The sequence below is a fragment of the Panthera tigris genome, chromosome A3, assembly GCF_018350195.1.
Source record: "Panthera tigris isolate Pti1 chromosome A3, P.tigris_Pti1_mat1.1, whole genome shotgun sequence".
NCBI classification, from domain to species: domain Eukaryota; kingdom Metazoa; phylum Chordata; class Mammalia; order Carnivora; family Felidae; genus Panthera; species Panthera tigris.
The window spans coordinates 4,986,018-4,999,348 of record NC_056662.1 but is presented as its reverse complement, the minus strand read 5'-3'; the positions used below and the strand labels follow the sequence as shown (position 1 = coordinate 4,999,348).

Sequence of the window (13,331 nt, the reverse complement as noted above, 5' to 3'; positions counted from 1 at the left end):
CAAGTCCCACGTTGGGCTCCGTGATGACAGTGAGGAACCTGCTTAGGATCCTCTCTCCCTCCCTCCTTCTCTGCTCCTTCCCCTACCTCAAAATAAGTAAATAAACTCAAAAAAAAAAAAGGCCAAAAAAATAGCTAAACATACCTCACAAGAAAAAGAACAGCAACAAAACTCCCCTCAAAAAAGAAAATAATATGAATTCGAGGAGAAATTATTGAACTAGAAAATAAACACAACATAGGGAATATCAAAGCCAAAACTTGATTCTTCAACATAACTAATATACTTGATAATCCCCTGGTAAGAATTATCCAGGGGGAAAAGAAAGAAAAGGCAATAATAACAAAAAACAGAATGGAAAATGGGGCCATACTACAGATTTCACAGACAATAAAAAGAAAATTACCATTTTCTAACACAGAATGAGATAATAGATCTAAGCAATGATTATTTGTGACCACTAAAGTCATGAGAAGAAAGGCTGGTGGGGAATTTTATAATGAAAGAATCCAACACCTACACCCACTGCTCGACATGAACATCTCCAAAAGTGGAACACCCGGACATTGTTTCGGGATGTTTTGTAATGAGAAATATACAAAACAACACAAGAAGTATTGTTTAAAAAAAAAAAAATTGAAGCAAAATCTAATCAAGTCTCCAAGTGTAATTTTTGGTTCACAGAAAACACAAAGAACAAAGGAATATGTTAAATTACACCATGAGAATAATGACCACCAAACCCAGAATGTGGAAAATTCTACAAGACTAATGACCCCTTCAACAAATAGATGATGTAGGGAAAAGATGAGAGGGAGAATCAATTAGAGATTAAAAGGGATTCAAGATCAAAAGGAAAAAAAAAAAACTGCAAACCAAAAAAGACTTAAGAGACACATCTACCTAATGAAATGTGTGGACCTTCTTTGGATCATGATTCAAACAAATCAACCATAAAAAGGCATTTCTGAGACAGGAAAAATTTAACATAGATTGGTAGGCTGAAGGCATTCTTGTTAATTGGGTTGAGTGCGATAATGGTACTGCAGTTAGATTTAAGTCTTTAACTGGATAAAATGAAATGTCTTGAATTTCTTTAAAAATACACCAGCAAAAAAAAAAAGCGCAAAACTTCCACAGAGAAAATGACCAGATTTTTATCGGGACATTCAAGAAAACCTACATAAAGAGAAAGATATACCATGTTTATGGATTGGAAGTCTAAATATTGTAAAGAGGACAATACTCCCCAAACTGATATATCCATTCAATGCAAACCCAAGCAAAATCCCAAGAAGTGTTTTGTTTTATTAGAATCTGATGAGCTGATTTTGAAATTTATATGAAAATTCGAAGGACCAAATCATGTCAGAGAAGAAAAACAAGGTGGCAAGTCTTGCTCAATCAAGTATCAAGACCCACTACTAATCTACAGCAATCAAGACAGTGTGGTACTGGCTGAGGGGGAGACGAACAGACTGCTGGAAGAAGAGACAGCCCAATCACAGACTGGATTATAACGGAGGTGGCACCCCAGCGCAACGGGGACAGACCTATTTTTGCAAAGTGGTATTGTCATAATTAGGAAAATGAAACTGGGCCGCTTGTTCATACAAGGAACAAAAATTACTTTCAGACGGATCACAGACCCAAATGTGAAAGAAAATAAAAATCTTTAAAGCAATATAAAACATTATGTTATGATCTTGGGGTAAAGGAAGACATTTTAAGGAAGCTTCAAAATGCACTAAGGCTAAAAGAAAATGTTGATAAATTTACATCAAAATGAATAGCTTCTGGTCACCAAAAGAACACCATAAAGACAGCCGAAACACAAGCCACAAGATGAGGAAAGATGTTTACCGTACATAACTGACCAAGGTTTGAAATCCAGAATATACAAAGAGGTCCTACAAGTCAATAATAAAAAGAGAGATTGGGAATGCAAACAGGTGCAGCCACTCTGGAAAACAGTATGGAGGTTCCTCAAAAAATTAAAAATGGAACTACCCTACGACCCAGCAATTGCACTACTAGGTATTTATCCAAGGGATACAGGGGTGCTGTTTCGAAGGGGCACATGCACCCCCATGTTTACAGCAGCACTACCAACAATAGCCAAAGTATGGAAAGAGCCCAAATGTCCATTGATGGATGAATGGATAGAGAAGATGTGGTATATATACAATGGAGTATTACTCGGCAATCAGAAAGAATGAAATCTTGCCATTTGCAACTACGTGGATGGAACCGGAGGGTATTATGCTAAGCGAAATTAGTCAGTCAGAGAAAGACAAATATCCTAGCACTTCACTCATATGAGGACTTATGGAGAACAAACTGAGGGTTGCTGGAGGGGTTGTGGGAGGGGGGGATGGGCTAAATGGGTAAGGGGCACTAAGGAATCTACTGAAATCATTGTTGCACTAGGTGCTAACTTGGATGTAAATTTAAAAAATAAATTAAATTAAAATTAAAAAAAAATAATAATAGTAATAAAAAGAGAGACAATCTGTCTTCCTCACCAAAGAAAGATTTCAGCAGGCACTTCACAAAAAAGAAATACAGATGTCCAACACACATATTAAAAGGTGTTCAAACTCATAAATAAGATGTAAATTAAAATCACAAAGCAATACTGTCATATCTACCAGCACACTACCAGACTGGCTAATATCTTAAAATGTGACAATACCAACTGGCAGATAAAATGTGGGGCAAAGGTGGGAATACACACTGATGCAACCACTTTGGAAAACTGGCACCATCTCCTAAAGCAGAAGACAAGCATGTCTCATCACTTAGGAGTTCTTGCCTGGCTGTACGTCTTACAGAGATGTGTACTAATTTGCACCCGTCTACATATATTAGATTGTTTATGGCAAAATTGTTCATAAGAGTGAGAAAACCTGGGGCACCTGGGTGGCTGAGTCGGTTGAGCGTCCGACTTCGGCTCAGGTCATGATCCCGCGGTTCGTGGGTTCGAGCCCCGCGTCGGGCTCTGTGCTGACAGCTCAGAACCTGGAGCCTGCTTTGGATTGTCTCCCTCCCTCCCCCCTCTCCTCCATTTGTGCTCTGTCTCTGTCTCTCTCTCAAAAATAAAAAGGAAGAAAACTTGAAGTACTCTAACAGTGGATGGATAAGATATCAGTACAGTATATTCAAACAGCACACTGTTATAAAATCAACAAACTCAAAACGACATGCAAAACCACAAAGTGACATATCCTATATGATTTCCCACATTTCAAGTTCAGAAACAACAAAATTAACTTGTTCTATTTGGAAGCAGATACTTAGGTGCTAAGACCGGAAACAAAATGAAGGATGTAATGAACATAAACATCAGAAGGTGGCCACCGCATGGCAGGGAGGGAGTGGTGGTCAGGAGGGTAGGGAGGACACGCATCTGGGATGACCTCAGTCATGGCCACACGGGCATTTACTTCATAAACACTTCTTGGGTTTTTCATACACGTTTTATCCAATTATCTGCAAGTGCTATATTTCATAACAAAAGAAGTTTTCAAGAAAGTTGGAAAAAGATTAAAGGAGAAAAGCCATCTTCAACAGATATAAAAGAAGCATTATATAAAATGCAGACCTCATTGAGGATTTTTTGAAAAACTCTTAGTAAGTTTATTCTATATAATAAATCACCTGTACTCTTCAAAACTGTCAAGAGTATCACGAGAGGCGAAGAAAGGCTGAGAAACTGTTAGAGATTGAATGAGCCTGAAGAAACATGACAATCAAATACAATACACAATGCTGGGTTGGATTCTAGACCTGAAAACCAACCAAACAGACAAAAACCCTGATTTAAAGGACACTCTTAGGACCACTAGAAAATTTGATTAAAATCTAGATATTAGGTAACAGTATTGTATCAAAATTGAATTTCCTGAGTTGGATCACTATTCTGTGATTATATACGTGAACAGTGAATGTCCTTGTTAGAAAAAAAGCACAAGGAAGTCATTAAAGAGAAAGCAACATGATGGGCACATTTACTCTCAAATGGCTTTGAAAAACCGGGAAAATAAAGACAGACTGAATGTTGAAACAAACTTGATGAATCTGAGTAAAAAACAGACAGGAATTCTTTATATTACTCTTAAAACTTTTCTGTAAGTCTGAAATTATTTTTATTTTTATATTTTTTAACATTTTTTTAATATTTATTTTTGAGAGAGAGTGAACGTGACGAGGGGAAGGGCAGAGAGAGAAGGAGACACAGAATCCGAAGCAGGTTCCAGGTTCTGAGCTGTCAGCACAGAGCCCAAGATGGGTCTTGAACCCACAAACCGTGAGATCATGACCTGAGCTGAAGTCGGACGCTTAACCAACCGAGCCACCAAGGTGCCCCTGAAATTATTTTTAGAAGTTTAAAAACAGGAGCACCAGATGGGCTCGGTCAGTAGAGCATGAGACTCTTCATCTCAGGGTTGTCAGTTCGAGCCCCACGTTAAGTGCAGAGATTCTTATAAAACTTTTAAAAAATTGGTTTTCATTTAAGAAAAAAGTTGAAACATAATCTCTTAGCAAATAAGAAATACACATTTTCTTTTTTTCTTTTAACGTTTATTTATTTTTGAGAGAGAGAGAGAGAGAGAGAGAGAGAGAGAGAGAGAGACAGGGTGCGAGCGGGAAAGGGGCAGAGAGACAGGGAGACACAGCATCCAAAGCAGGCTCCAGGCTCCGAGCTGTCAGCACAGAGCCCGACGCGGGGCTCGAACTCACGAACTGTGAGATCGTGCCCTGAGCTGAAGTCAGATGCTTAACTGACTGAGCCACCTAGGCGCCCCAGAAATATACATTTTCTTAAGCTGATAAGATGTAGCTACTAAAAATATAAAACAAGATAGGAAAGGAAGAAATAAAACTATCATTTTTCACAGACATCATTGTAGTATGTAGAAAACCCAAAGAACCCCCAGGGAAGTTATTAAAATTAATAAGTAAACTTAGCATAATCAATGGAGACAAAATCAAAGTATAAAAATGAATTCCATTTTCATATTATCAACAACCATTAGAATATAAAAATTTTAAGAAATGATACAATTTACATTCACCTAAAAGATCAAATACCTAAAACTAAATGGAAACGATACAGATCTCTACAACAACGGAAAACCATGTATCATAGTTTTAGTTATTTATGTGTATGTACACACAGAAATTTAAGAAAATCTTCAAAAAAATGGAAGTATCAGAAAACTAAATATAGTGCAAAGGTGTCAATTCTTTACAAATTGATTTATAGATGCAACGCAATTCCAATGAAAATCCCAGCGGGTTTTTTTCTAGAGATTGATGAACTGGTGCTAAAATGCATTTGGAAATGCAGAAAGTCCAGAACAGCCAAGACCATTTGAAGAACAAAGTGGGAGGACTTTCTTTGCTTTATACCAAGATTGTGATGATAAAAATTGCAGAAATGAAGACAGCGCGGTCCCAGCGCAATGACAGACAAACAGACCAAAGGGAGCAGACCAGAAAGTCCAGACGTGAACACTTGATTTAAGACCAAGGTGGCAAAGCGAAGCGCAGATAAAAGGCAGTATTTTCAATAAACGGCACTGGGTCAAGTGGATACCGTATGGAAGGAAATGAACCTTGACGCCCACCTCACATCAAACACAAAGAAAGCAATTCCAGGTGGACTGCAGTTCCAAACGTGAAAGGTAAAACAATAAAACATCAAGAAGACAATATAAGGAAATATCTTGATGGCCTTGGGGGAGAACGTTTCTTATACGTGACAAGAAAGCCCCGAGCATAAAAGAAAAAGTTTCAAAATCGTGAACTACATTTAAATTAAGAAGTGCTCATCAAAAGACATCATTCAGAGTACCATCATTTCTCTATCTGTAAAATTGGGATAATAATCGGACTCACTCAGCAGCAATTGCTGTGAACCTTCCACGATTTAATAGACAGAGAGGCACAGAATGTAATGTTTTTAAAGAGGCAACGGAAGGCAGGGAGACTCAACGAGTATCATCCAGCCTTCCCAGAACGGTGTACTTAAAGACAGGTATGAGGCAAGGCCACAGGTAGACAAGGCCAGAGGACTGTTTGGAATGAGAAACACACAACGGCTTGTGAGTGGAAGGAAAGGGTGTGTGTCACAGGCGAGAAGGAGGATGCTGAAGATAGCAGGTGTATGTGAGGGGGGAAGGGAGACAAGAAGAGAGATGCCTCCTCCCGCCCACTCGCCCCCAAGACAGGAGGGAAGAATGCCCTCAGACTCAGGTTTGGGCAGACTGTAAGGTGAAAAGAGGTGCCTTAGTTTCTTACTTCTTTAGGAAATAACAGTCAAGGTCATCTGTCAAAGAGGCACGGTCTGAGGCTGGAGAAGAGTCCCGCCAGCACCCCAAGGAGTGACATCACATTGGGACAATCTGCAGGAAAGTTCCGGTCAAAAATCAAAACAAGAGAGCCATGCTCCCAACGGATGCTCCTCAATTATGGGGACGCATTTTACTTTTCTGCGAATTGCACAGGTGGAAAGAAAGCCGGTCAGCAATCCTATCTAAACACCATTAAACTGCGTCACCATTTTATTCCTGGCTTGTACCAGGTGATCAGCAAAACGGTCACAAGAGTAACAGAAAAATCTAATCAAATGGCGCCACTCAGACAGGATCCGGCACCCTGGGAACAGCCCGCGTTCCACCTCATCCACGACAGTCCTCAGAGCTGTCACAGAGAAACGGCCACTGTTGTCAGCTCAAACCAGACCCAACAGAGGGCTGCGAGCGTGGGAAGGACTGGCGAGCTCACCGGTTGAAGACGTTCTCACTGAAAGCATACTTTTCCAGGCGAGCGAGGGGAGGCAGGTTACCCTGGCCTGGAACGTCCAGAAAGGCCGTTAGCCTCGTGCTGTCACGATCCGGGCCGTAGTCTTCAAATCCATCTAAAGGGGAAGAGGGGACAAAGCCACACTCATCAGGTCACACCTGAGCAAAAGCAGGTCCTCGCAGCAAACCTTCTACCTTCACACCCTTTCCCGTGGGAGTCTTGAGAACTTGACCGACTCCTCTAAAATGAAGTGAGTAGGCTATAACGCAAGAGAAGGGTGACCGGACCAGAGTCATAAAGAAAAGCTAAGTGCCTTTCTTTCAGGGCTGTCGACCTGACTTGGGAGTCACCTCTCATCAACAGGATGGGAACCTCTCCTCTACTGGGGAACTCAGAAGCGAGGGAATGAAGCAGCTGGCCGAGCCCTGGCAGAAATGTCCGTGGAGTGCTATGCAAACAAGTGTCAAATGGTCAAAAGAAAAACATATGGGGCGGCGGGGGGGGGCGCCTGGGTGGCTCAGTCGGTTAAGGGGCCGACTTCGGCTCGGGTCATGATCTCGCAGTTTGCGAGTTCGAACCTCGCGTCGGGCTCTGTGGGCCGATACCTGGGAGCCTGGAGCCTGCTTCGGATTCTGTGTCTCCCTCTCTCTGCCCCTCCCCTGCTTGCGCTCTGTGTGTGTGTGTCTCTCTCTCTTAAAAATAAATAAACATTTAAAAAAATATTTAAAAAAAAAAAAAAAAGAAAAGAAAACAGGTGAGTTTGACCTCGTAACCAAGAATCGGAAAGAAAGTCCGCCCCGTATCTTGTCTCGCCCTTAACGTGCTTGTCGCGCAGCTTCACACACTCCGTGACACTGATTCCCATCAAAGCACGTGGCGACACCCAAGCGGAGCCCTCCACGTGGATGTCTAACGGCTTCCTCCAACTCAGCCTGGCCAAACACGAGCCCGCTGCCACACCGACTCTTCCCCACTAAGCCAGCTCTTCCCTGCCTCCCCAGCGGACGGCAGGCAACCCTCGCTCCAGGGCAGTGGGGAAGCGCGGCCGAGCTCACGGGCACTGGAACCGAACGTCCCTGAAATGAAATGAATCCCACGACCGCAACTCACTAGCTTCGTGCCCACGTTAAGTGATTTAACCTGTCTCCACCTCCGTGCTCTTACGTTAGGGACGATGTAAAAACGCGCTCTCAGGATGCTAAAACAAGGGAGACTGGGCATGTCAAGCCCCGCAGATCTGGCCCCTCACGGTCTGGCCAACCTCGATGGTGGCCACCACCCTTTCCCCACCCACGCATCAGGGGCATGAACGCTTCCCTACTGTCCCCTGCACGGAAATAGCTGAACAGGAAATGCTACTCACGCAAAAAAGCAGAGGCTTCCTACCTGGCAGAGAGGAAAACCAGCTGATTTAGGCAGTAACTGATAAGAGTCTAAAATAAGAAATGACACGTTTGTGCCTAGGTGTTTACTTTGAAACACTAACCACATTTTCCCTCCACAAATTCTTTTAGGCTAGTAATTAGAGCTTATTAAAAATTTACATTGTGTAACAGTTACCCAGAGAATTTTAATAAAGAAGTATACGTCTGTAGAAAAACTACGTGTGACGCACTCAAATACATCATTTCTTGCAGGACCCCTGCCAGGGAGGAGTGGGTCCCCACTGAATCACAGCCAAGCCCCCACCTCACCCCCGACCACAGTCACTTTGTAGGAGCTATTTTCAGTGCGTTTCAGGGCCCATGAGGAACACACAGCCTCCAACCCACAGACATTTACAAAGCAGCGTGAACCTAGCCTGCAGGGGACTTTAAAAACATGAAGTTTAAAAAGCCGAGGTGTCTTGGGGCGCCTGGGTGGCTCAGTCGGTTGAGCGTCTGACTTCAGCTCAGGTCACGATCTTGCAGTTCGTGAGTTCGAGCCCCGCGTCGGGCCCTGTGCCGACGCCTCAGAGCCCAGAGCCTGCTTCGGATTCTTTCTCTCCCTCTCTCTGCCCCTTCCCCGCTCGCGCTCTGTCTCTCAAAAATAAACATTAAAAAAAAAATAAATAAAGCTGAGGTGTCTAAAATGTTTGGGGTCACAGAGAGCTTTGGAACTGGATGACGCCCACAGACATACATACTCAGAACTTTTCCTAAAGAATCAAGGGTTTCAAAAGATCCCCCGAGACCCACCTACGTACTTGGTGGGTTAAGAGGCACTCTTCAAAAAAACTCTATCTGCGAACTAAAGAACTTAGCAATTAGTTCCACAAAGAATAACTGTTATCAGGGAATATTAATGATTCTATTATATTAACTATATAACATTATACTAACTATATACGTGGAAATAAAAGCCATAAACCATAAACTACTGGGTGATAACTAATCTTCATTGATCTTTCTATAGGCCAGGAACCCTGCTAAGAGCTTCGCGGATAGCGGTGGTTCATCAAATCCTGACAACCGCACTATCCCCACGTTTCTGTTAAGGGAGCTGAGGCTGAGAGGATCCGAGACAGCTGGAAAGGCCACACAGCCAGAGAGGAGCAGAGTCGGAATGAGAACCAAACAGTCGGACTCTACGGGGCGCCTGGGGGGCTCCGTGAGTCCAGCGTCCCATTTTTAAAAATTTTTTTTAACGTTTCTTTCTTTTTGAGACAGAGAGAGACAGAGCATGAGCAGGGGAGGAGAGGGGCAGAGAGAGAGGGAGACTCAGGCTCCAGGCTCTGAGCTGTCAGCACAGAGCCCGACGCGGGGCTCAAACCCACAAACTGTGAGAGCGTGACCTGAGCCGAAGTCGGGAGCTCAACCGACTGAGCCCCCCAGGTGCCCCTCCAGTGTCCCATTCTTGATTTCAGCTCAGGTCATGACCCCAGGGTCGTGGGATTGAGGCCCGTCAGGCTCTGCACTGCTTGGAATTCTTTCTCATTCTCCCTCTTTCTCTCTGCCCCTCCCCCAATCACACTCACGTGCTCTCTCTAAAATTAAACACACACACACACACACACACACACACACACACAAAACACAGTCAGACTCTAGACACAGCACTATGCTGTACTGCCAGAGAGGAAACCGACATTTTAATTTTCGAAGAAATTCCTCCCACGTCCCTCTCTGGGCTTCAGGCACGGTGACCTTCCCTTAGTTCTTCAAATGCACCAAAGTCCTTCACCTCAGTGATTTTCTACGTGTTGTTTCCACTGCCCGGGACGCTGTCATTTCTTACCCCGTAGCCCCACCCCAGCTGAGGTCCCCCTCCGGGGACGCCAGAGAGAAGGCCCCGCCTCTGCGTATAGCCTCTCACGGAGCTGGGGACTCGCCTGTCCTAACACTCCCCATGAAAGTGGCAGCATCGGGCTTTGTGACTGTCTTGAGTTCGTCTCCGAGCTCCGTGGAGGCGCTGTGACCCCAGTGGCCAGTATAGTACCTGACAAGTAATAGGTGCTCAATGAAAAGCAGCGAAATGAGGAATGATACCACCAAAAGAAACTTAAATAAAGAAAAACAAACGCTGAAACAAATGGGTGGTCTCATACAGACTCGTAAAGAAGAAGGAACCTTACAGCATGCCTCGATAAACTCCCTCACTTTATAGACCACTAAAGAGGCGCACCCCCAAAGCCAGCGGCAGAGCTAGGATTCCTAGAGCCTAAATGTTCCGTGTTCCAGGCCAGTGCTCTTTCAGGAGATGAGCAGAAAGTCTACTCAGGTGAGGCTAAAGGAATCAAAGAACACCAAGGCCGGAGGGAAGGGTTATGGTCTCCGAGGGAACTGAAGGAAAGTCAAAGACTTCCGTTTCCAGCCAAGACGGTAAAAAGGCCTCACGTTTTACACGTCTAGAAAGCCAGAAAACCGTCCATGAAACCAGTCTTCAGGCGCTAGACAACAGGTAGCGCAGGACCAGGGCCCTCAGACAAGGGACGCAAATAAGGAAGCCCTGAGACAGCAGCCTCCGATCGCCCAGAGTCCCAGCTGTGGAGAAGGAAATGTGAGGGGGCCAAAGAGGATGGAGTCTGCAAAGGAGGGAGTGGCAGCGGCCAGCCCAGTAGCCTCTGGAAGCTTCCACCGTGTACTGAGCCATGCACACGTGATGGAGAACTACCGAGACTCGGGAGGAAACATCAGAAAGGAGCCAGCGGGTCCTTCCCGGCACTGACCTGTAGGGAATAGCAGTCTGTTCCCAACAGCCAGAGGAGAAAGACCCATAACACGGCGTTGTCTTAGCAGTAGGGCTAAATTGCTCTAGACTAACGCCTGCTCTAGACCCACCCCAAGAGATCTTACACCAAGCCTCAACAGAATCAAGCACAATCCAAGAAAGTTCACTGCACACCATAACAAAATCCAGCATTACTGGATTCATACAATTTGTACTGTGAAATCTAATAGCTAACAACCCCAAATTCTTAATGTCTGGCATCCAGTCAAATATTACCACACATGAAAAGAAGTCAAATAATATGACCACGATCAGGAATAATGAAGAAAAAAATCCCCCAAAATGTCAGAGATGATAGAATAGAAAATTATCTTTAAACAGCAATTAAAAGAATGTGCCATAGGGGCTCCAGGGTGGTTCAGCTGATTGAGCATCCGACTCTTGATTTCAGCTCAGGCCATGATCTCACGCTTCCTGGAATGGAGCCCCGCATCAGGCTCTGTGCTATCAGTGCAGAGCCTGCTTGGGATTGTCTCTCTTTGCCCCTCCCCCACTCACGCATTTTCTCTCTCTTTCTCTCCCAAAATAAATAAACATTAAAAAAAAAAAAAGAATGTGCCATATATTCCATGAAAAAAATGTTGATGAGAAAAATAGAAATTAAAAAAAGACCCCAGTGTAAATTCAAGAGATGAAAAACACAATAAATGAATCAAAACATAAACTGAAAGAAATGAACAGATTAGAGAACTAAAAAAAAAAAAAAAAAAAAAAAAAAAAAAAAAATTCAGAGAATTTGAAGATACAGCAATAGAAACTATCCAAACTGGGGCGCCTGGGCGGCTCAGTTGGTTAAGCGTCCAGCTTCAGCTCAGGTCATGATCTCACAGTTCGTGAGTTCAAGCCCCATGTCAGGCTCTGTGTTGACAGCTCAGAGCCTGGAGCCTGCTCCAGATTCCGTGTCTCCCTCTCTCTCTGCCCCTCCGCTACTCACACTCTGTCTCTCTCTCTCAAAAATAAACATCAGAAAAAAAAAATTAAAACAAAAGAAACTATCCAAACTGCAGCACAAAAAGAAAAACATAAAAAAGAAAAAAAAAAAAAACACACAAAGCATCAGTTACTAGGAGACGTTATCAAGCACCATAACATATGTATAACTGGAGTCCCAGAAAAAGAGAGGGCAAAAAAAAAAAAAGACAGAGATGGAGAAAACATTAAAAATTTTAGAAGAATGGCTGAAAAAATTTTAAATTTGATAAAAACTGTAAGCTTAAAGATTCAAAAAACTGAACCCCCCAAAATTACACATAATGAAATATCACACACTGAGACACAACATAATCAATTGCTAAAACTTAGTGATCAAGAAAAAAATCTAAAAAAGCAGTCAGAAAAAAAAAATACAGATTACATTAAAAAAGAGATTATAAGGGCACCTGGGTGGCTCAGTCGATTGAGCATCCAATTTTGGCTCAGGTCATGATCTCACAGTTCGTGGGTTTACGCATGGGGCTCACTGCTGTCAGCATGGAACCCACTTCTGTTTCCCTTTCTCTCTGCCCCTCCCCTGTTCTCTCTCAAAACTAAAAACATGTTAAAAAGGAAAGAGATTACAGACTTCATGTCAAATATCATTAAGGAAAAAGAAGATAAAAGGTGTCTTTAGAAGGCTGAAAGAAAAACCACTAGTCAGAACTCCTGAAGAAATCTTTTTCAAATTTTAAGGGGAAACAGACTTTTTCAAACAAACAAAAGTAGAACAAATTCATCACCAGCACACATGTGCTACGAGAAATGTGAAAGGCAGTTCTTCAAACAGGAGAAAATGATACCAAGATGGAAATCCGAAGCTACTCAAATAGAAGGGGCTCAAGGATGGTGTATGTGTGGGTCAATACAAACAACCACCGTCTTCTCATTCTATAAAGTCTCTTAAAAACGCCTTAAAACAAAAATAATAACAACGTATTACTGAGTTCATAGCATATGTAGAAGTGAAATAGCAATAAGGCAAGAAAATCAAATAGAACATACAGATTGGAAAGTGAAAGGAAAAGTAAAACTGTCTTTGTTCACAAGCATGATTGTCCAAGCAAAAGAGCCTAATGAGATTACAAAGAAACCACCAGAACTAATAGGTGAGTTTTGCAAGACTGCAGGAGGCTGCGCATGTATGGGGGCAGGGGTGTAAGGAAAATCTCTGTACCTTCCTTCAATTTTGCTGCGACCCTAAAATAGCTCTCAAAAATCGTCTTTTTTAAAAATAGAGTTATACCATTTTCATGGATCTGTATTGGACTGAATCCATTTTATAGATTCAATATTGTTAAGATGTCAATCTTGCCAAATTTACCTATAAATTCAATGTT

At 42.8% G+C, this 13,331-nt stretch overlaps 1 protein-coding gene across 10 annotated transcripts in view; it reads right to left on the bottom strand.

The window, feature by feature from the left end:
* LOC102965516 (serine/threonine-protein phosphatase 4 regulatory subunit 1-like) overlaps nucleotides 1-13,331 on the bottom strand; it is an 82,685-nt gene that overhangs the window by 48,004 nt on the left and 21,350 nt on the right. For 9 of the 10 annotated variants that reach the window (XR_006215347.1, XM_042980069.1, XM_042980071.1 and 6 more), the window contains one exon: nucleotides 6,793-6,925. The exons of the other annotated variant lie outside the window; for it this stretch is intronic. Coding sequence is in view for 5 of the 9 variants with exons in the window: in XM_042980069.1 (XP_042836003.1) it covers nucleotides 6,793-6,925 (133 nt within the window). In the remaining 4 variants the exon portion in view is untranslated. The remainder of the gene's footprint in view (nucleotides 1-6,792; nucleotides 6,926-13,331) is intronic. 10 annotated transcript variants of the gene reach the window in all.